This window comes from Amblyraja radiata, chromosome 32, assembly GCF_010909765.2.
Source record: "Amblyraja radiata isolate CabotCenter1 chromosome 32, sAmbRad1.1.pri, whole genome shotgun sequence".
Classification (NCBI taxonomy): Eukaryota; Metazoa; Chordata; class Chondrichthyes; order Rajiformes; family Rajidae; genus Amblyraja; species Amblyraja radiata.
The window spans coordinates 19,062,233-19,084,732 of record NC_045987.1 but is presented as its reverse complement, the minus strand read 5'-3'; the positions used below and the strand labels follow the sequence as shown (position 1 = coordinate 19,084,732).

Here is a 22,500-nt window from a genome sequence, read left to right as displayed (position 1 = left end):
AGAGAGCGGAGAGAGAGCGAGGGAGAGAGAGAGACGAGAGAGAGAGTACAGAACAACAGCACAGCAAAAGAAAAAAAAAAAGAAAAAGAGGGAGGGAGAGAGAGAGAAAAGAAAGAGAGAGAGAGAAAGAGAGAGAGAGAGAGAAGGAAGGAAGAGAGAGAGAGAAGAGAGCGAGAGAGAGCGAGAGAGAGGAGAGAGAAGAGAGAGAGAGAGAGAGCGAGAGAGACGAGAGAGATGAGAGAGCACGCTAGCGAGAGAAACGAGGATGCGCAAGAAGCGAAACCCAGCGGGCGAGAGAGCAACACAAAACAACAGCAAACCAGAGAGGGCGGGCGCGAGGGCGCAACCCCCCCAGCGCGTGCGCGCGCGAGCGCGCGCGCAAACAAAACAAACACACAAACACAAACACAAACACCCAAACACACACACACACAAAAAATCACAAAAAAACACAAAAACAAAAAACAAACAAACACAAAAAAACATAAAAAAAAACAAACAAACACACTCTCTCTCAATATCTCTCTCTCTATCTCGATCGAGCTCTTCTCTCTCTCTCCCGCTCTCTTCTCTCTCTCTCTCTCTCACACACACAAACACACACGCAAACGCAAACAAAAAGACCCCGAGGGAGGACGAGAACGCGAGAAAAGCAAGAGAGAGAGAGCCAGAGACACACACCACACAACACACATACACACACACACACACACAAACACACTCTCTTCTCTCCTCGCTCGCTCTCACCCCCCCCCCCTCTCCTCACCCCCCCCCCCCCCCCCCTCTATCTCACCCCCCCCCACCCCCCCCTCTCTCATACACACACATACACACACCCCCTTCTCTCCCTCTCCCTCCCACTTCAATAGGATCTCGTGCAGCGACACAGTTGAATTATTCATTGGCTCTAGACTTAGTTTATTAAAGTCTATTAAAGATAGTTTGTGAAGTCACAATATTATAATTGGTGGGGGAAATAGCCGGCAAAGTTTGATTCAAATATGCTACTACTTCTGTACGTTGGCGATGACACCTTTATCTCTGAACTGGAAGGTTTTAAGGTTCGAATCTCACTCAACTTTCCCCATTCAGAGTTGCAGATGCCAAAAGGCTTAACAGAATGAAATCTATGGAGGGGATGGATAGGCAACGTTTCAGGTAAGGGACCCATTTACAGAGAGATTGCAGTTCCCTTCTCAGCCAGGTATGTTTCAAAAGCACCAACTGTAAAAGCACTTATTGGACCCCGAAAGTCATGAAAAGTTACAGTTATAGAGCGATGCAGCGTGAACAAATACGCGTCCATATATATATATATATAGGTACACAAAAATGCTGGAGAAACTCAGCGGGTGCAGCAGCATCTATGGAGCGAAGGAAATAGGCAACGTTTCGTCCCGAAACGTTGCCTATTTCCTTCGCTCCATAGATGCTGCTGCACCCGCTGAGTTTCTCCAGCATTTTTGTCTACCTTCGATTTTCCAGCATCTGCAGTTCCTTCTTAAACTCCATATATATATATATATATATATGTCCAAATGTTTAAAAAAAAAATCATAATTCCACCCGCTTCTGCGGCTTCTTCAGGCAGCTCATTGCAGATACAGGCTACCCTCCGAGTTGGAAAGTTGCCCCTGATGTCCCTCTTAAGTCTCTCCCCCCACACCTTGACCTAGGCTCTCTACTTTAATAATCCTCCATCCTGAGAAAAAGGCTGTGGCGTTCACTGTATCCATGCCCCCCATATTCTTGTACACCTTGATAGGTCCTTCGAAAATGTTAAAAGTTCTTAATTTTCCTTTTAATTAACTGCCTAATTCATGTTCAGTATACATCATCAAACTGGTTTAGACCGTGTTGATTAATATATTGGATAGAACCTGGTGGATATATCTTTGATGTACATTTGATGACATTACAGGGACAGTTGTATTACATAATAAAAAGGACAGATAATAAATGCTTGGCTTGCATATGCTAATTCCTGTTAAATATTGTATTCCAAAGTTGTGTTTTTTTTAACCAGGGCCGGCACAGAGGCGCAGCGGTAGAGCTGCAACAGCGCCAGAGACCCGGGTTCAATCCTGACTAATGGTGCTTCTCTGTACGGAGTGTGTACGGTTCTCTCCGTGACCTGCGCGGGTTTCCTCCCACACTCCAAAGACGTACAGGTTCGGAGGTAAAATTGTAAATTGTCTCTAGCGTGTAGGATAGTACGGGATGATCGCCGGAGGGGGCTGAAGTGGCCGAAGGGCCAGTTTCTGCGCTGTATCTATAAACTAAACAAAACAAAGCGCAGCTGGTCGAATCTCTAGAGATCCAACGCTGATCTCGGGTGCTATCTATGTAGAGTTTGCAAGTTCTCCATGATCCCCCGTGGATATCTTCCCAGGTGTTCCAGATCCCCAAAATATGCAAGTTGGTGGGTTAATCGGCTGCTATAGATTGCCCCTATTTATGATAGAGGGTTATGATATAAGATTCTATTCCAAAGTTGTTTTTCTAACCAGGGCCGGCACGGTGGCGCAGCGGTACAGTTGCTGCCTTAACAGCGCCAGAGAATCTGGTTCAATCCTGACTACGGGTGCTGTCTGTACGGAGTTTGTACGGTTTGAGGGGCATAAAACAAGGGAGCATTAATGCACAATACATACTTGAGGGCCATCTCACACATGATGGGCCGAACGGTCTGTTTCTACTCTATGTGGCTCCATGAGAACACTCACTTGCATCACCTGCAACTTAACACAGGTGTTGCAAATAGCTTTTTTTTCTGAAGCAAAAGGGACTCTGCAGACAGGTCTGGATACTGACGGCGAAAGACTTGGCGGTTATATCTCCTGACAGGCCTCCGTCTCTTGAAATTATGTTCCATTTGATTCAGTGTTTTAAAAGCTGAATTCAAAACAGCCCAGTCTCAATTCCACTCCAATGAAATCACCATCAGCAGTCCCAAAGTGAAACTTCATAGCTCCGCACAGAGTCGACTCGGTTCCACGCAAAATATCTACTTCAAACTGCCTCAAGCAACCTTTCAGACTAGTAAATACATCAACAAAAGCCATCTGAGAGTCTTTGATAAATATTTAAATACATTCCTTCAGAATATCTATTATGTGACATACACTGAATGCATATTCCTTTCAGAAATTTAATTGGAAACGGCTAAGTTTAACGATGAAAGTTTAACGGTTTAAATGAAGCTGTAATTTCTCTAAAATAGGAATCAGTCAGTGCAAAAGTGTAAATAAGGCAAATTAAAGCTCAAATTTCAAACCAATCGGAGACATTTTTAAGTTTTCAAAGTCACCATTAAAATATTTTCAGACACTTGTATTTGTACTTTGTACCCAACCTGCTGAGTATTTCCACTAGTTTTGCTTTTATTTGCACACTCTTCACTGCAAAATGTTGGGATTTAAGTCAATTCTGAAATTGATTGCCAACGAAATGCCTGAACAAAACAAACAAACCGCAGCTAGACGTCAAACAGAAAATATAATTCTGGTGATCCAGCCCTGAGGACTAAGGGAATCAAGGGATGTGGGGGGGGGGGGGGGGGGGAAAGCAGGAAGGGGGTACTGATTTTAGATGATCAGCCATGCTTGAAGGGCCGAATGGCCTATTCCTGCACCTATTTTTCTATGTTTCCTTGTTTCTATGTTTCTATCAGGTCAACATTTAAAATATGATTTATCAATACCAAATAATAATTAGGTTGATCTAGAGTGGTGTCACCAAGAAGAATTTACCACGGCATATGAAACATATCTGGTGTATAATTGTTACAGTTCAGTCCCCATTTTTAGGAGAAATGGAATGGACAGACCAATAATGGAACAAAAGTGAACTATGTATGTGTTTGAAGGAAGTGCAGATGGGTGTCTATCATCAGTTTTAACTATGATATTTCTACCTCACCATAAATTACCCGTCCAATTTAATTTTGAAAGCTCAGGTATTTTCAAGCTCAGTTTCATCCTTTTTAATAGATTTAAAAGATATAACATAGCTCCATAGATGCTGCCGCACCCGCTGAGTTTCTACAGCACTTTTGTCTACCTTAAAAGATATAACACTCTGTTACACAATAAGATCTTTTTGTAAAAATTAGAAAGCTGGATCTCTTAATGGATTTCTTAATGCCCCAATCATATCATTACAATGTCTTGTATTATTTTTGAAGTACTATAATGTTATCTTTTATAAATCTTGTCACATCCTAATGGCAAAACTGATTTCCGCTGTTTCAATGTGGCTCTGGAATAAATATTTTTCAGTTTGAATTGATTCTGTTTCAATATTTTAAAAAAGTAAAATTCTTGTTGGAGAATAATGTCATTAATATTATTAGTGCCAACTGTTGCCAAAATCTAGGCCAAGGAGATGTTTGAGGGATCTTGTACTTTATTATCCACTGCTGGAGTTGAAACAACTTATCTCTGCATTCTCCTTCATTTTAAGCTTTTTAAGATGATTTTAATGGACTTTTAAAATGTTAAGATAATTGAATTGGGCTGTCAGTGTTATATTACGACATCAGTTTCAAATAAATATATCTACTTCCATAATTCTGATATTGCGTGAATCTTAAAACCAAAAAAAAAAGTCTTATCTTGGCTTCAGTTTTCAGACTATAATTGGTAAAAGATTGCCTCACGGACATTTGGCTGCAGACTGTATATCACATTGTGAAACATGAACTTGGTCAGCAAAAGGAAGATCAGGTCTGGTGCCAAGAAGGTGCCAGGTTTGGATGCCGCCACACCAGCAATGCTGGAGCCAAATGCTGGAGTTCTCCCGAGAGCGCCCCACTCCCCCAGTTCCATTGGACTCAAGACCGAGTCTCAGTTTACATCCGGGTAACTCTTCCCTCTTGTGTTTTCTAAATTAGCTCTCCTAGTAAAAACATGATTAAACTGAGCCAATGCACCCCCCACTCCCCCCTCCCCCCTCCCTCCTCTCCCTCCTCTCCCTGTCCACAAAGCCTCTGATTTATTTACTGGACGACATCTCTAATTAATTGGAGAACCCCAATATCCAGGTAATGCCAGACGTGAAGAAGAAATCAAATAGGAAATTGTATAAATCAGACAAATACTGTATGCCTTTGGAAAGGTAATAGTGGTCTGAGGATCTATGTATGGAGCGAAGGAAATAGGCAACGTTTCGACCCGAAACCCTTCTTCAGAAACGTTGCCTATTTCCTTTGCTCCATAGATGCTGCTGCACCCGCTGAGTTTCTCCAGCTTTTTTGTGTCCCTTCGATTTTCCAGCATCTGCAGTTCCTTCTTAAACACAGTGGTCTGGGGATATTGAATTAAAATCGAGAACAGGGGATGGTGGATCTTTCCACAAAGCTAAAAGATTGATACAATCTACACATGTAACAGCTGGAGTTAGGGTGCCATGTTTTGGAATGCATGACTAAACTTTGAATAAAACTTTAGCGATAGCTTGACAGAATTACAATACAGAGCGACTACAAACAAATACATGAAACCCATCCTCTGTCTTACACACTGAGGGAATTTCTCATGACTGATCTAGCAGGAATAGATTCCTGAAATAAAGAACATTTGCAAAGAGTGGGGCATTGATTCCCAGCGCCGAGTCTTCCTGTAACTACGGCTCAACACTGAATCGTGCAATGATAATTTCCAAATGCTACAGAAGTACAGAACATGGCTACCTGACAACTCCTGTGGAACTGATGGTGGAAGGGTTAAACCTGTACAATAATCTGAAGAAGTATATCAACCCGAAATGTCACCCATTCATTCTCTTCAGAGATGCTGCCTGTCCCACTGAGTTACTCCAGCACTTTGAGTACCATTGGAACAAAAGTGAACTATGAATGTGTTTGAAGGAAGTACAGATGGGTGTCTATCATCAGTTTTAACTATGATATTTCTACCTCACCATAAATTACCCCTCCATTTTAATTTTGAAAGCTCAGGTATCTTCGGTTTAAACCAGCATCTGCAGTTCCTTCCTACACAGGAATCTAAGTGTACAGCTTTTACAGACCAAGTGGGAGTAACAGCTAGACCTTTGATACATGCAGCAGCAGCATCCAAGAATATACCACAAGACATTGTGGACACAGCCCAAACCATCACACAATCCAACCTCCCTCTCATTGACTATTTACCCTTCACGCTGCCTGGACAAGGCCACCAGCATAATCAAGGATGAGTCTCACCCCGGTCACTCCCTCTTCTCCCCTCTCCCATCAGGCAAGAGGTGCAGAAGTGTGAAAACACACACTTCCAGAAAAAGGGACAGTTTCTTCCCAGCTGTTATCAGGCAACTGAATCCTCTTATTGACAACTAGAGAATGTTCCTGAACTACTATCTATCTCAAAGGAGACCATCGGACCATCTTTAATGAAACTTTACTGGACTTTACCTGCACTAAATGTAATTCCCTTTATCATGCAACTATACACTGTGAATTGTATTGATCCCACTGACTGGTTTACACACACAAAATGCTATCCGCTGTACCTCGGTACACACGACAATAAATTAAACTAGCTAACTAACTATCTATACAGAGTCAACAGAGCCTTAGCGCCAAATGTCCTTCTCCTACTGCCTTGGGATCTGGGACGACTTGCTACGATTCTGAAGAGTGAGACACATCTGTGAATTCATATGAACAATCCTCACTTAATATTTTATTAGGACCGACTGCCATGGCTCATTACTCCACAGATCACTGGTTATATAACACAAAGTGTGTGTGGGTCCTTCTTCATTTATTACTGTGATTTTAGCTTCTAGCCATACATATTTATTTTAGACACAGGGAACTGCAGATGCTGCTTTATAAAAAAAAGCTCACAAAGTGCTGGGACAACTATTTCTTTTTTTATATCAAAAATAATTTATGTAATTAAGATCACGATACAAAAGCCAACCGTGGTGACACACCCACCGCCTTATTTTGCAAAATCACCAAATTATCTAAACACTAAATTTTCTAACAACTATATTACAATCTTTACAAATATACTAAATACAACTAAGTCCCTCTCTAACACCAACCGGGCGCAGACGTAACCCCGGAAAAGGGGCAAGCATCTGGCTCTGGCAAAGCCCTCTTCCGCCTGGCTCCGTGACTCGCGGAAGGCCAGCTTGGCCAGGCCTAGGAGCAACCTAACAATGCCCTACCCACTCCCTAGATCCCGTCACCAGTCCTCCGGTCGCTGGCAGCAGGCTGGAACAGCTTGGCGGGTCAGGCAGCATTGCTGGAGAACATGGAAAGGTAACATTTCGGGTTAAGACAAGAAGAAGGGTGCCGACTCGAAACATCATCTATCCATGTTCTCCAGAGATGCTGCCTGATCCGTTGAGTTACTCCAGCACTTTGCATCAACATATTTATTTTACTGTCCTACCGTGATACTCGTACAACTTGCTTTTACAAAATATATTGCTTTGTCTCTAATGTTTTATATATATTAATGAGTATATACAATTTTAAGGTCACTTTTTCACATTAATGTAAAATGTTAAGGGTTATTGACATAAAAAGATGATGACTTGGTCCGTTGATTTTAATGTCAGAATTTAAAAAAATTCATTAATAGATTACTGTCTAAAGAAACGTCCCAACCCAAGATATCACCTGTTCTTCCCCTCTACAGATGCTGCCTGAGTTCCTCCAGCATTTTGCCATTTGCCAATGATTCCAGCATCAGCAGCCTCTCGTGCCTCCAATGTTCTGTGTCGTGTTACGTTATTTAGTTTCCTTAGTGAAATTTAACAACATATCTCACCAGATACTCCAGGACAGCCACATGGATAGGAAAAGCTTAGAGGGATAGGGGCCAAATGGGGGATAATGTGACTAGCTTAGATGGGGCATCTTGGTCAGTCAGCATGGACAAGTTAGGCCAAAGGGCCTGTTTCCATGTTGTATGATGCTATGACTCTACAAAGCTCATTCAGCAGACTGCTGAAGGTTAAGGCTACCACTGGAATGGGTTAACATCTGATTATCCACAAAAGCACAACAGTGCATCTGGTAGAACTGCTGTCTCACTGCGCTGTTTTCAATCCTAACCGCTGTTTGTGTGCAGTTTGTACATTCTCCCTGCGACATTGTGGGCTTCCTCTGGGTGCTCCAGTTTCCCAAAGATGGGTTTGTAGGTTAATTTAACTTTGTAAATTCCCCAGAGTCTGTAGGGAGTGGATGGGAAAGTAGAATAACATAGAACTAGTGTGAACTAGTGTAGATCAAGGTTGATATGTACTCGGTGGGCCAAAGGGCCTATTTCTAGGCTATATCTCTAAGCTCTCTCTCCGAACCAAATAGCTCTGCAGTCTGTGATATTTAAACCAGTTCTTCAGAGACATCTTATAAAAGTTATAATATTCTCCTCTCCAGTAGTGTACATTTTATACATGCAGCATTGTAACTTTAAGCATGACTTGTATAAAAGTGCAATCAGCAGTGTGGTCTCCATAGCCACAGAATCGGACCAACTGTATGAGTTCTTAAACAAGAACAAACAGCCAAGCATCTACAACTGTTGGAAAAATCCACAATCCCAGCCCTGGGACAATATGACTCGAGTGAATTGAAATGTTAAGAAGAAAAGGCATGCACTGTACAAGACCAAAGGCATAATCTTTTATTTTGTTTTTTGCATTGCTTTGAATTTTGGCTTAAATCACACTAGCCCCATCCTGTGATATATTTCAGTAAAACACATTCCTTTGTGTGTATCAAATTAAGACTTTTGGAAAAGTATTTGAACCTGTTACTCTGTGAGATGTAACAAACTAGGCTGAGTTTAGTTGCCTGGGCAATGGCAGGCTGGGATTTGACCTCCCACCAAGGGAAACACAGCTGCTAATTCTTCAGGAAAATCCTAGTTTAAACCAAGGAAAATCATATTTGAAATTTTATCAGAGATATTACTAGTGTAGACTGTTTTCCCATCTTTAAAGAAGACATGCTATAAATACATTGAAGTGATACATTAAGTTTATTTGAATTTGATCTACCGGACTTAATTTCTGATTTAACATATATCATTCAACATCATTGGAGGGCCTGGATAGCTCAGTCGGTAGAGCATCAGACTTTTAATCTGAGGGTCCAGGGTTCAAGTCCCTGTTCAGGCGTTGTATTTTTGTCTACCTCAGAAATAACTCTCTGGCTGCAAGCCATCTCTGTTTATTCAGGAACGGCACGGTGGCGCAGCTGGTAGAGCTGCTGCCTCACAGCGCCAGAGACCCACATTCAATCCTGACCTCTGTTGTCGTCTGTGGGGAGTTTGCACGTTCTCCCTAAGACCGCGTGAGTCTCCTCCGGATGCTCCATTTTCTTCCAACATCTCAAAGGTCCTCTGTAAATTTCCCCCGGCGTGCGAGCGAGTGGATGAGAAAGTGGGATAACGTGGAACTAGTGTGAACGGGTGAACGATGGTCGGCGGGGACTCGGTGGTCCAAAGGGGCTGTTTCCATGCTGTGTCTTTCAAACAACCAGTCAATCATTCTTTGCAATCTGCAATTTAACATTACCCATACACTGCTCAGTGCGGCTCTCACACCAAAGAACTGTAGCTAAATCCAGTCACTTGAATAGGTTAATCCTCCACATTTCTCGTCACTCAGCCAAGTCTTTGAATCCTGAGACAGCAGAGCATTACAACAGTACAAACTAATGCCAAACTCCACTTCCTGGAATCAACTTCCACAGCCATCCATAATGAAAAACTCACTCAATAGCACAATGTATCATGGCTTCTAATAAACAAAGAGCATTTTTCAAAAAATCAAAATAAATATCGCAACTAAGGAAAAGAAACCTCACAGAGTAAAATACCTCTTCAATGATGCATATATTTATTCAAGGTTTATTTCCGACGTTCGTATTTAGACCTTATTTCCAGAGCGCCATTGATATGAAGCTCATGAGTGTCACACTTAATGAACAATGATCAGAGAAGTAAGTTGAACAGAACCATTGAGGCACAGAAGAGGCCATTTGGCCCATTGAGCACCCTGCCAGCCTACAGTAAGGTAGTCCAATTAGTCCTTTTCCTTAATTCTTAGCCCAGGAAATTTTGATTTAAAAGCTAGGATTGAGTTGACTCGACTTCATCTCTAGGGCAGTGGACTCGTGACTGCATCCCGTCATGGCACAAGAGTTTTCATTACATTGCCCTGATGCTTGTTAAGCCATTCGTCTTAAATCAGTGCCCTTGGCACCACAGCCCTGCCATGGGAAGAGTTTTATTTTAAGATTCTTCACGATTCCCAGTACACTTTTAACCCTGAGCAAAATGTACAAAATGCCAGAGGAACTCAGTGGGTCAGGCAGCATCTGTGGGGGTAGTGGACAGACAGAAGAAGTGTCCCAACCTGAAACATCGCCTATCCATTCCCTCCGCAGAAGCTGCCTGACCCACTCAGATACTCCAGCGCTTTGTGTTTTGGTCAAGATTCCAGCCTCTAGTTCCTCTCGTTTCCATCCTTTCATTCTTGTCCGCTGTTATGAGACCAGCCTGAGGTCCTCTACTTTATCCATGTAATTGAATAATTTTAACCCAGGTATCATTCTGGCTAATCTGGCTTGTCCCAACTCCATCAACACCAAACCCTTCTCAGAGCGCTACAGGCCAGATCCGAACATGATTGTGGCCAAATCCGCATTGGATGTTGTGTGCACACCACACTGAGTGTATGTACCCTGTGAGTTAAGACATTACCACAGGTAATGTGTTTTCATTCAGAATGATCTCCTGATATTACGAGGGCCCAACATTGATACTGCTCCCTAGACCTTATACAGTATAAAGAAGGGTTCCCGACCCATAACATAACCTGTTCCTTTTCAGTAAAGATGCTGCCTGACCCGCTGAGCTGCTCCAGCATTTAGTGTCCTATAATGTTTCCAATCCATTCCAGCAGGGAAGTTACATTCTCACATAGGCAGCACCACCAAATCAATTTAATCCTGATATCTCCACAGTCTTTCCATTCCACCTACTTGCCCATCTCAAGGCTGGCTTGCTGGAGTATGATTTGGAAAAGGCAAGCCGTTGCCTGAAGGTACACAAAAATGCTGGAGAAACTCAGCGGGTGCAGCAGCATCTATGGAGCGAAGGAAATGGGCAACGTTTCGGACCCGAAACATTGCCTATCTCCTTCGCTCCATAGATGCTGCTGCACCCGCTGAGATTCACCAGCATTTTTGTGTACCTTCGATTTTCCAGCAACTGCAGTTCCTTCTTAAGCCATTGCCTGATCCTTGTGATCTCAAGGAGCAGGGCAGTGGCACAGAGGGTAGAGCTGCTGCCTCATAGCACCAGAGACTTGGGCTTGATCCTGACGTCGGGCGCTGTCTGTGTGTGGAGTTTGCACCTTCTCCCATGGGTTTCCTGCGGGTACTCTGGTTTCCTCCTACGCCCAAAAGATGTGCAAGTTTGTCGGGGAATTGGCCTCTGTAAATTGCCCCCAGTATGTAGGGAGAAGATACGAATGTAGGATAACATAGAACTGATGTAAAAGGGTTATCGATGGTCAACTTGGGCTCAGCGGGCCAAAGTTTCCATGCTGGTTCTTTCAATCAATCAATAAATCAAAAATTACCTATAGCTACCGCACCTCAAGCAGCCGAGGACCTGATCTCATCTACCCTGGCCTGGTTTGGTGTCCCAAGTCTCCCATTCTCCTGGATAGGGCACCAGTCACAAAATGCTCCTGCCTCTCAACGTCACAATGTACTAACTCTGATATTCATAACATCACATGTATTTACCCAAATTTATGGGAATTATTTTTGAATGCACAGTAAGCATAATTCCACTATCTACATTTGTAAAATTCTAGAAGATAACTTGGTGCTAGATAGATGGAGAGAATCAGGCCCACCTAGTCCACACTAGCCATCATTTACACCAATCCTACACTAATCTAATCCAACTCTGAAGATGGAACCTGAGCTGAAACATCATCTATCCATGTTCTCCAGAGATGCCGCCTGACCCACTGACTTACTCCAGTACTCTGTCTTTTGCTTTTATAAACTAGCATCTGCAGTTCCTTGTTTCTACTTCATTCTTTCCACTTCGTCATCAAAAAATACAGCAGACCAACCTGCACAATGTTGGGATGCGAGGGCATCCACAGGAAACCCACGTGGTCAGAGGGAGAATGTGCAAACTCCACACAAGTAGCACCCAAGGCAGCGGCTCTACACGATGCCACTGTGCTGCTGCGCTGTCATGTGGCATTTCATCACCCCTATATGACAAGTTTTACATTCTAAACAAAAGTCACTGCTAAGTGAGAGGAGGTGGCTGAGGAGGGTAAAATAACAAGAAAGATATTTGAATGGGTACAAGGATAGGACAAGTTGAGACGAATATGGGCCAAATTAGGGCAAAGGGGCATCTTGGTCAGCATGGACGATTTGGGCTGAAGGGCCTGTTTCCTTGCTAAATATGACTATGATCCTATAATAGACAGTTTTTTATAAATGTATTTACAAAGGCATTGGACGGTTACCTGGTTATCCTGCCTCGCTTTGCTGTAAGAATACAGACTTGTATATTCTTTATTTTAAGCCGGGACTTTGAACTATGACATATGGTAAGGTTCACTTCTTTAGCCAAGTTCCTGTCAGCCATTGATTGTTGACTAGGGGTACTTGGATCAGTTAGTTCCCTGGATATTTAGAATGGAAATAAATGGGCTGCGAGGAAGTCTCCTGCATTGAGTGAATCTCATTTCACCACAGACGTTGCCTGCCTGTCTTCAGATGGTTGTATTTCAGCCTAAAAATGGACAAATCCCCAGGGGCAGATGACATATGTCCTACGATGCAAGGAAGAAAATTGCCTGGGCCTTTGGAGAAAACACGACAGTGGCATTTTACATAGGCAGAGAAACACAGAACGGCACAAAAAGGACATAAAGTGCTGGAGTAACTCAGTCGCGCAGGCGGCATCTCTGGAGAGGATGAATAGGTGATATTTTAGGTAAAGACATATCTTCAGACTGATAGGCACATGGATATTCAGGCAATGGAGGGATGGGAATCATGTACAGGCAGATAATGGTCGGTTTTGGCATAATGGTCGGCACAGACTGTTTGGGGCCAGGGCCGGTTTCTGGTCTGTGGAACGTGTCCGGTTCCATCGCTGCCCTGAACCAGGGTCGGACGTGGCGCTCAGATGGACATTGGGAATGACATGGGTCGAGTCCAGAGGTGGGGAATTGGACTGGAAAGAGAGGTTCTTGTTACCCGGTCACAGTGGGAGGCTCGGTGAGGGGCGGCTGTTTGGCCCGGCTGGAGGGCCCCGCCGATAGGGGCACGGACTGGCAAGGCGAGTTACCCCATTCGGATGTCACAAGTGATGATCTGACACACTGCGCCGCCTTCGATTCTTTCATTGCGCTAACTATTGCAACTGGTTTTATTAGCACCGACGCGGAGACACCGTTTACAGATTCATTTCCTGGTTCCCAGAGATGAATTTATATTCATATGTTCATAAGTGATAGGAGCAGAATTAGGCCATTCGGCCCATCAAGTCTACTCCGCCATTCAAACATGGCCGGTCTACCTCTCCCTCCTAACCCCATTCTCCTGCCTTCGCCTTTTAACCCCTGACACCCGTACTCATTCAAACACGCAACGGCTGCAAGACTAAAATGTTCTCCAGAGATGCTGCCTGTCCCGTTGAGTTACTCCAGCACTTTGTGTGTGATTTTTTTGTTTGGTACACATAGAAACATAGACACATAGAAAATAGGTGCAGGAGTAGACCATTCGGCCCTTCGAGCCTGCACCGCCATTCAATATGATCATGGCTGATCATCCAACTACACCAGCATCTGCAGTTCCATGTGAATGCTGGAGATGATGCTAGTTGATATGACATGTTGTTGCTGCCCATTCTTGCAAGCATCTGCCAACACGCACACTGTTCTGCCTACGCTGCCAATAAATACACCCTGGTGCCACAATGTGCCAACTGCAGCCTGCTTCTGTGCCCTGTCTCATGCACCATTAAGTCAGTGATTTTTTGTTGTTGTTGTTTACAAACTTGGAGTAGAATTGACTGATATTGTACAGTCCGACCGGTAACGATGAGGGTGCTCTGATTAAGAAAGGACAAAAGTGCTGGAATAACTCAGCGGGTCAGGCAGCATCTCTGGAGAAAAAGGAGCAAATGACGTTTCGGGTCCAGACCCTTCTTCAGACCCTGAAAACGTGTCTCGATCTGAAGAAGGGACTCGACCCGAAATGTCACCTGTTCCTTCTCTCCAGAGATGCTGCCCGACCCGTTGAGTTACTTCAGCATTTCGTGTCGATCTCCTGTCCCGAGCAGTAAGGACGCATCTCTAATGTCATAACGGCCGTGCCTACGATTTAAGTAGGACTATGATACTGGTTGTTGAGAAGAATACAAAATGCTGAAGGAACGCGGTCTAAAGGGAAGGGTCCCGTCCAGAAACGTCACCTATTTCTTATCTCCAGAGATGCTGCCTGACCCGCTGAGTTACTCCAGCACTTTGTACTTCTTTTTTTGTAAAGCAACATCTGCAGCTCCTTGGTTCTACTGCAGAGGGAACACAGAGGGTCGGGCAGCATCTGTGCAGGGAACAGGAAGACGGTGTTTCGGGTCGGGATTGACCCAGATTGTGGGTCAACTTTCCGGGGTTGGGGGAGGGAGGGGGGGAGCTGGGGGGGGGGGGGGGGGGGGGGGGGGGGCGGGACCTTGAGAATGGTAGTGGAGTCACACGGAACTGCAGATGCTGGTTTACAAAAAAAAAGACGCAAAGTGCTGGAGTAACTCAGCGACCCGCAACACAAACAGGCAACTCGGCTGCCCGTTGCAACTGGAGACCGCCCTCGCCTTTGTTCAATGTGCTCGCCTCTAGCTTTTCCATCGTCCGACCAATTAATAATCCCTGTCACATAATTTAAATTGTAAACACCATGAAGTCCCTTCATTTAGACGCATCCGATCCTTCCCCTTTATTCCACTAGAGCAATTGTAGCTATTCTAATTTAGTCTGAAGAAGGGTCTCGATCCGAAAGGACACCCACTCCTTCTCTCCAGAGATGCTGCCTGTCCCGCTGAGTTACTCCAGCTTTTTGCGTCTATCTTCGGTTTAAACCAGTATCTGCAGTTCCTTCTTACACGAGTTTAGTAGCTACTGTATTGTCTCGGAGCCGCTGTACGAAACGGGGTTGTTTCCAGGTGTGTTAAATGGGGGGGGGGGGGGGGGGGGGGGGGGGCACATGCTGTTCCCTAGACACCCCGCCCGCTCTCCACACTAAGTGCAGGCCGCATAATCGTGTAACTTCGGCGCATCTCTCGCCGCGGTGTTTTCTCCTCCACTGCTCGCTCAAGGTCAAAGCCAGACGCTTGAACAACTCGGCACTGATAACTCCGGCCCGCCCGGTAGCCGAATAAAATCTTTTAGAAGAGGAGATTGTGTATGGAAGCGGGAGAGTATATTCCTGAATTCTCTGGACGTGACACCAACCGAGGGAAATACATTCAGTTCGTGGAATAAATGTGGGGATTTTAAATGGTGACAGAATTGTCCTTAAAATCCACCTGGTTGCCGGTCGCTCCTGGTCGCTCTAACTGACAGAGATTGGGTTGACAGAGGTTGACTGCTCTCTGGAATAGCCCAGTGACAGAGTGCCCTGGGGGGCGGTGGGAATTCTGCAATAAATATTGTCATCGCCGGCGATGCTGATTTTTTTAATTAATGAAGAAATAAAAAAACAAAAAGCAATTTGCTTTCGTTTTCCCTAAAACCATTCCAGCCCCTTCTCGGAATCACTTGAACCGCAGATTAACCAAAGAACTCGCGATCGCTGCACTCAATCCGAACATTCGCCCCGCTCCTCGCATCGCCGTGTAAAAACCAAGCAAGGGTCTGTGCAAATGAACATTGTCACGCTTGGACATTTTTCATATTTCACCATCGCTGAGTTTACTCGGACATTACGCGCCCAGATGCTGCATAATTAGCGGTACTCGCGGTAATTTATGACATTGCGTTTGAATTATTCCCAGCTTTAGATTTTCCTGGAAATACGGCCCTGATGGTCAAAATGTCAAATGTCAACACGCCTTCTCGGGTGACATATGTTTCTGCAAACCCTTCTCGTCCCCAGAACCGTTCCCAAGCTCCCGGTGAAGTGCGAATAGTTCCCATTCACTTCAATAACTAACCTGACTGCGAAACGACCCCAGTCTCTGTGTGCTTATTTTGAAAGATACAGCACTTTAAAACTATTGCCAAACAGGGCCTACTTTAACTAATCTGTGATTTGATCAATCGTTCTTGACTTTAAAAAAATATATAAAGCAGCTAGGATTAAACTGATCGAATATAAAAATGTTCGTACAAATAAGTGGGAAATATTCAATGGTCTTGTAGGTCAATTGGCCTCTGTAAATTGCCCCTAGTGTGCAGGGAGTGAATGAGAAAGCGGGATAATAGAACTAGTGTGAACGGGTGATCGATGGTCGGCGTGGACTCGGTGGGCCGAAGGGCCTGTTTCCATGCTGTATCTCCAAACTAAACTAAACTAAAGAATATATATACAAAAATGCTGGAGAAACTCAGCGGGTGCAGCAGCATCTATGGAGCGAAGGAAATAGGCAACGTTTCGGGACGAAACGTTGCCTATTTCCTTCGCTCCATAGATGCTGCTGCACCCGCTGAGTTTCTCCAGCATTTTTGTGTACCTTCAATTTTCCAGCATCTGCAGTTCCTTCTTAAATTAAAAAAAATATATACCATCGGTTTTGTTTTCGGGTTTAAAATTGAGATACTAAATGCGCAAATACTAGTATTCACTTAGGAGTGAGATTTTTTTTTAAATCGTGTGACTTTAAGCAGTTTGAGTTGAATACATTTAATACATGGAATTAAATTGTGACAGGAATTGGGAAAATGACATCAATTTGTTTATTATTTTACTTCGCGGTGTTTGAACCTGATGGGTATGACAGTCCAACTGTGTTTGAAATTTGAAGGCGAATTAATCTAGCAGGCTGTCACAACACGTGTCATGTACCGTGATATATTTGTAAAACATTCCCCTCAAAGCTAAAAATATTGTTCGTTTGACAGAGTACAAAGTCAGAATTAAAAAGTGCAGCGGGTTTTTATTATACAATAGCTGAACATTACACGGGAGGTTTGCTGAGGGGTGGTCTGGCCACGTTGTTTAGTATTTTCACAGCCATGAATTGAAGGTGAGATGCGTTTGCTCGCTTGCAGTTTGAAGGATTACAAAGGCCTTTCTTACAAGGCCGACACAATGCAGTAATTTCATATCCAAGCACAACACTCCTGATTCCATCCAGACAAATACAGGCTTCCTGGTGACACGTTTGAGGTGGCACTTTTAAAACTACCTCCCACAAAGACAACATCCGTTCAAAGAAATGTTACAGCCGTATCGCAGTGACTTGCGCGCAGCGACTTAGTTCCAATTCACCTCTCTCCAACTGATATGTAACGGGTCTGTTCAATTTCCAGTGACCAGGTCAGGCAAGATCGGCCACAGAAGGCACTTCAGACTAATAAACGCCACCAACACTTGCGCTAAAGACTGTTCTATGAATTAAATAATTGTTCTAGGAATCCCGCAGAAATTTTACAGTTGAAATAATTTAATAAATTGCGTCGTAGGGCAGAGATAGTTTAAAAAAAATCCAATTGACTGTTCTATTTCAATCGTCCATTGAACGAGGCAAGCAAGACACCACAAATATCCCCGCAAATTCAAGATTTATCCACAATATCACACGTTCGTTTTAAACAAGGAACTTCAAACTGACAAGTTTGGGTAGAGTTATTACATCGCGCTGCGAAAAAATTGCTAATTTGGCCCTTGTTAGATGTTAACGGCGTGGTCAACATAGCGACCGAGCGCCGCACAAAGATCTCTCTGTCCCACTCTGTGCATTCGCCGCCTTTGATTATTTTCATATAATTATCCCAACGTATCGCACATGTGGAAAAGAAAATGGAATTTAACAAAAAAAATAATAACGAAATTACAAAAAAATAGGCGGGTGACAGACACTGAAATGGGAAATGGACGGACAATGAATTAATTGCGATCGTTAGGTGCTGACGGGCGGTGGGATGATTTGAGATTTTTTGTAAAGGGAACGGAGAAACTTTCCTTCAATGTTCACAAAGCAGTTCCAAGCCGCCAAGAGCCTGCGGCCGCGGGCTGTTTGTAACACACACATACTCACGGAGAGAGGTAGAAATCTCTCCAAACCCCTGGCACATACACACATCGGGCTCGTTACAACTATCACGGGCAGTGTTATTATCCTCAAGTGTTGGCCTCAAGGGTTAGTTACGATAGTCAAAAGTTATATTGAAGGTGTTTATATTCTGCTATCGTTGAGTCATGTTATATCGTGTTAATTATGTTGGATTTATGTAATCAGTTTTATTACATTGACATCACTAGTTGATGTTAATTACACTAATGTTGGTAGTGTTATACTAGGTTATGAGGACATAAGGAACTGCAGATGCTGAAACTTTGAGCAAAACACAAAATGCTGGAGGAACTGCTGGAGGCCGGCGTGGGCAAGTTGGGCCGAAGAGCCTGTATCACTCTATGATTCTAACTTAGCGGGTCAGGCAGCATCTGAGGAGGAGATGGATAGGCGACGTTTTAGATCGGGTAAAAAGGGTCTCGACCCGAAACGTCACCGATTCCTTTTCTCCAGAGATGATGCCTGGCCCGCTGAGTTACTCCAGCTTTTTGTGTCTATCTTCCTATCCATTTCCTCCACAGATGCTCCTGAACCGCTGAGTTACTCCATCATTTTATATTATACTTGGCTATGTAGGATATTTTGAGAGTCCCCCCGTAAACTATCCCACAGCGGGTTTCGCAATTAACACATTTCAACGAAGCTCTTTAACCCAACGGAATTGTACATTTTCCTAGCTCATTTTAAACGCTTACCTGAAATAATCCACTTTGCAGAAGATTTCTTTGTTTTTAATGTAGCAGCTGGCGTGTCTGCGCAGGGAAGTCCTGCAGACCGAGCAAGCCAAACAGCGGACATGCCAGATCAAATTATTCACCTGCAATTTAATGCGAAATATCTATTAACTGTCACCGACCGCGTTAAACACTCGACCGCCCCAGTTAAACACACCAAGTGCCCAGAAACTGCCAACTAAAGCCAGCAGCCCAGCAAATTCCTTGCTAACTTTGGAATTTATTCCATTTAATGCATTCTATCTATTTAATTCTGCACAATTTCGTTGCAAGCATAGACACACACACACACACACATTGTCTAAAACGATGTTACGATGGCGCTGACTATGTCAGAATATTGACTAGCAGTGAAGGTTTCTGCTAATAGTTTAGACAGATTTTCTAAGTTTAAGGCACGTATTACAACCCGTTTTACTTGTAAGACACATACACAAGACACAAGTGACGCATTTAATACGATTTTATTATAAAATACAGAGGGTGATAACGGAGGCGCTCATATGCTTCCTCTTGGAGTTAAGAACATATTTTCCTTGGTTTAAACCATAAACGGCAAAAGACGAAGGTTTAATGAATTTAAGGGAAAAATTACTTTAACATTTAAGTTAAGTCTTTAGTAATCTATCAACTCTAGTTAGTCTCTGAGTTTGTGCATTGTAAATCTACCTCGACTGCCTGCTGTCTGATGACTGGTTCAGAATTACGGTCGAAACAGCCGATCGCGGCTTTGCCTGATGCAATTTAGGATAAAAATGAATCCTCCCGGAGTTTGTTGGAGAGGAAGTAAGTGCTGACGATTAAAAAGGCGTCCTCGCTGCAGTTGGTTTTACAGGGTATTCGTTTCAGCTAATTCAGTGACCTCCCCACCCATCTCATTGGGGTTACAGGGTCACAAGTCTGTGATGGCAATTTCAACGCAACTTCCAAATAACTTTTAACTCTAAGGGTGGTGAAGTTGCACCGCGCTGTTTGGGGCTTTCCAGCCGCCGTTAACGACAGAGGGAGTCGACAGAAAAGGGATGGTGCCGAGCAAAGTTACTAGAGTCCGCTCTGTGATATTTGGTGCCGAGAACCGCGGTGTCAACAATCAGTAATAAAACGAGTGATATTCGCCTCTGAGTTCACGGTCGTTAGACCGACCGCGAGCACCAGTTGCCTCGTTCACAGTCCGCAAAAAAACTCTTTCGATGGGATTCCTGAACTGAAAATAATCGTTCACTTAAAGTAAAATCCCGTTTGTGATGTGACTTAGCAATTCCACTCGCACAGGAGAAATGTAATAATTTCCCATTCGCCACTTTCTGTTGATAATCTTACTTCCTCGTGTTCGGTTAATATAGGCCCGGTTTCCTTCCCGTAGACCTTCATCTATCTACTCGCTATGCTTAACGCCTGCCGAATCAACATTAGCGAGATCGGGGAACTGCCAGATGAATGTTTAAATCCGGCATTAAACCGCCACTGTTTAAGACGCAATACTTTTCTGTTAAAGACTTGACATTTGAGCTCTGTGCGTGGAACACCGTGATACAATGTCACGGTCACAATCTCTTTATCAATGCGCTGAAATTAATCAAATCTCACCGCTAAAGACGCGCTCAGTCGGCCAAGGAGTCTGAAACCTATTGGTTTGCTAAAATATGGTCTAAAATTGAGATTTTATTTTCCACGCGAAGAAGCATTTTAATCTAAAGATAGTAAATTAGAATTGACAAAAGCAGCAAACTGAATCCGCGAGTTATTTTCACAATGCAAGCTTATGAGACATTTCAGGCAGATGTTCTCCCAGATGTTGATGATCGATTTGTTTAAGGTTTAAATTGAGGTTTAAGACTGGGCATTTAAACGCCAGTGCTTTGTTTTATGAATGGGTCTAAGTGCCGCATTGGGTCTAAAACGCGACCTGTCACTGTAATACATCCTCTGACCTTGTATTCCAAATACTCACCTTCAACAGATATTTATCTAGGATCTCCAACCCGCAGCTGGCACAGATGTTTTTGTCGGCGGAGATAATGGAGTAGGAGGATGAAGGCGGGGATGAGATAGAAGGGGTAGACGGAGGGCTGGGCGAAGATCGAATCTCATCCTTGCCCATGCTCGTTCCCAACGTGTCGCTGTCAGAGTGAGACTACAGGAAAGAACGGGGGGGGGAAATGAATAAAATGCATCCAAGTACATCATTCTTTAAAAAGAATATCCCAAATCCGCTCTATAGCTTCCTTCCCAGTTGTAAATGTAGGGACTGACATCGATTAACAGTTACATATTTTAAACACAGTCTATGTACACGATCAGTGACTATTTACAGTCGGCGCTCTATATTTAGATTCATTATAAAACATTTAAAAAAAACAAGAAAAACCATGCAACTAACTCTCACCGCGAGAGATAGCATCTTCCAGGTAAATACAGATGCTGTCTTTCAGTTAAATACATACGTCCAATTCAGATGCACTCGGTCGCACGAACAAGCCCTGATCTGTATCTGAATGAGAAACGACTTTCATAGACCAAGGCCTGACATTTGAAAGGCGTCTGTCAAAAATTATTGGTGGTCGATTCTTGATTGTATTAATCCTCGGAAATCGCCGGAAAATGACTGTTATTGAGTTGAGTGCAGAGGGTCGAAGCGTTATTAGTAAATTGTGGCTGGGAGCTAGCTCTGCGCACCTGTGTCTAACCTGATGTTTGACAGAGATATGATTTTCTCGCTCCTCCAACCGAGGCTCAATGGACTGAATGTCTGCCCGTATCTCACATTTATTATGTGCCCCAAGTCCGATTTTTTTTTTAAACCATTCACCAATCGCTTTTGATTTGCACTTGGAACTCAAAGGGAAACACATTCTTTGACACGGCTTGTTGAAAAGAGTCTAAATATTATGAGTTTAGTCAACAACATTTAAAAAAAACCCTCTTCCTGACAGCGAGCTGACTTATATCTAAAGAATGTGCTTTGATCGGTGTCGTTTAAACATACAAATATATAACAGCTCTTGTACCGCAGGTACAAACAGCCGTGGCGCCTAATGAGCGTAAAATCTCACACACACTAAAATTAAACAGATTTTTTTTAATTGCCTTGGACAAATGGAATCAGCCAGTTTCAGGAATAATTACGCGAGCAATTCAATGGTCAATTTTAAGAACTTTGTTTTCTACATTAAACTAAGATTTTTTAAATTTAGAAGCTGTGTGCAATGTCACAGCAGAAAATGTGTTTTTCTGCTTCAAACTTGCCCGCTTTGTGGCAGCGCCTATTGCCGGTGTTACATTCAGTGGACTGGTTTCTACAGCCGAGGCTATAAACTTGAGTTGAATCTGAAGGCAGATACCCAAGGCAAACACGGATAATATGCAAGTTCCGAAGAAGGACACACATTCGCGTGAAAGCTTTTTTTTTGGACTCACCACGCTCCGGGAAACGGTGCCTTCCACGCAGCGAGACGCGC

The 22,500-nt window shown here is 43.6% G+C and overlaps 1 protein-coding gene and 1 non-coding gene across 4 annotated transcripts in view; one reads left to right on the top strand and one right to left on the bottom strand.

Annotated features, from left to right (window-relative positions):
• Nucleotides 1-22,500, bottom strand: part of lhx6 (LIM homeobox 6) — a 56,916-nt gene that overhangs the window by 32,808 nt on the left and 1,608 nt on the right. The window contains exons 2-4 of one of the 3 annotated variants that reach the window (XM_033048766.1): nucleotides 22,460-22,500; nucleotides 20,994-21,176; nucleotides 19,004-19,125 (exon numbers count right to left, since the gene is read on the bottom strand). The exon at nucleotides 22,460-22,500 is cut by the window's right edge and continues 31 nt beyond it. In XM_033048766.1, coding sequence (XP_032904657.1) covers nucleotides 19,004-19,125; nucleotides 20,994-21,176; nucleotides 22,460-22,500 — 346 coding nt within the window. Of the gene's footprint in view, nucleotides 1-19,003; nucleotides 19,126-20,993; nucleotides 21,177-21,428; nucleotides 21,623-22,459 lie in introns of those variants that run through there. The other 2 variants (XM_033048768.1, XM_033048767.1) reach the window with 2 other exon arrangements.
• On the top strand, nucleotides 9,069-9,141 carry trnak-uuu. Its single transcript has one exon. It is a non-coding gene; the product is annotated as a tRNA-Lys (tRNA).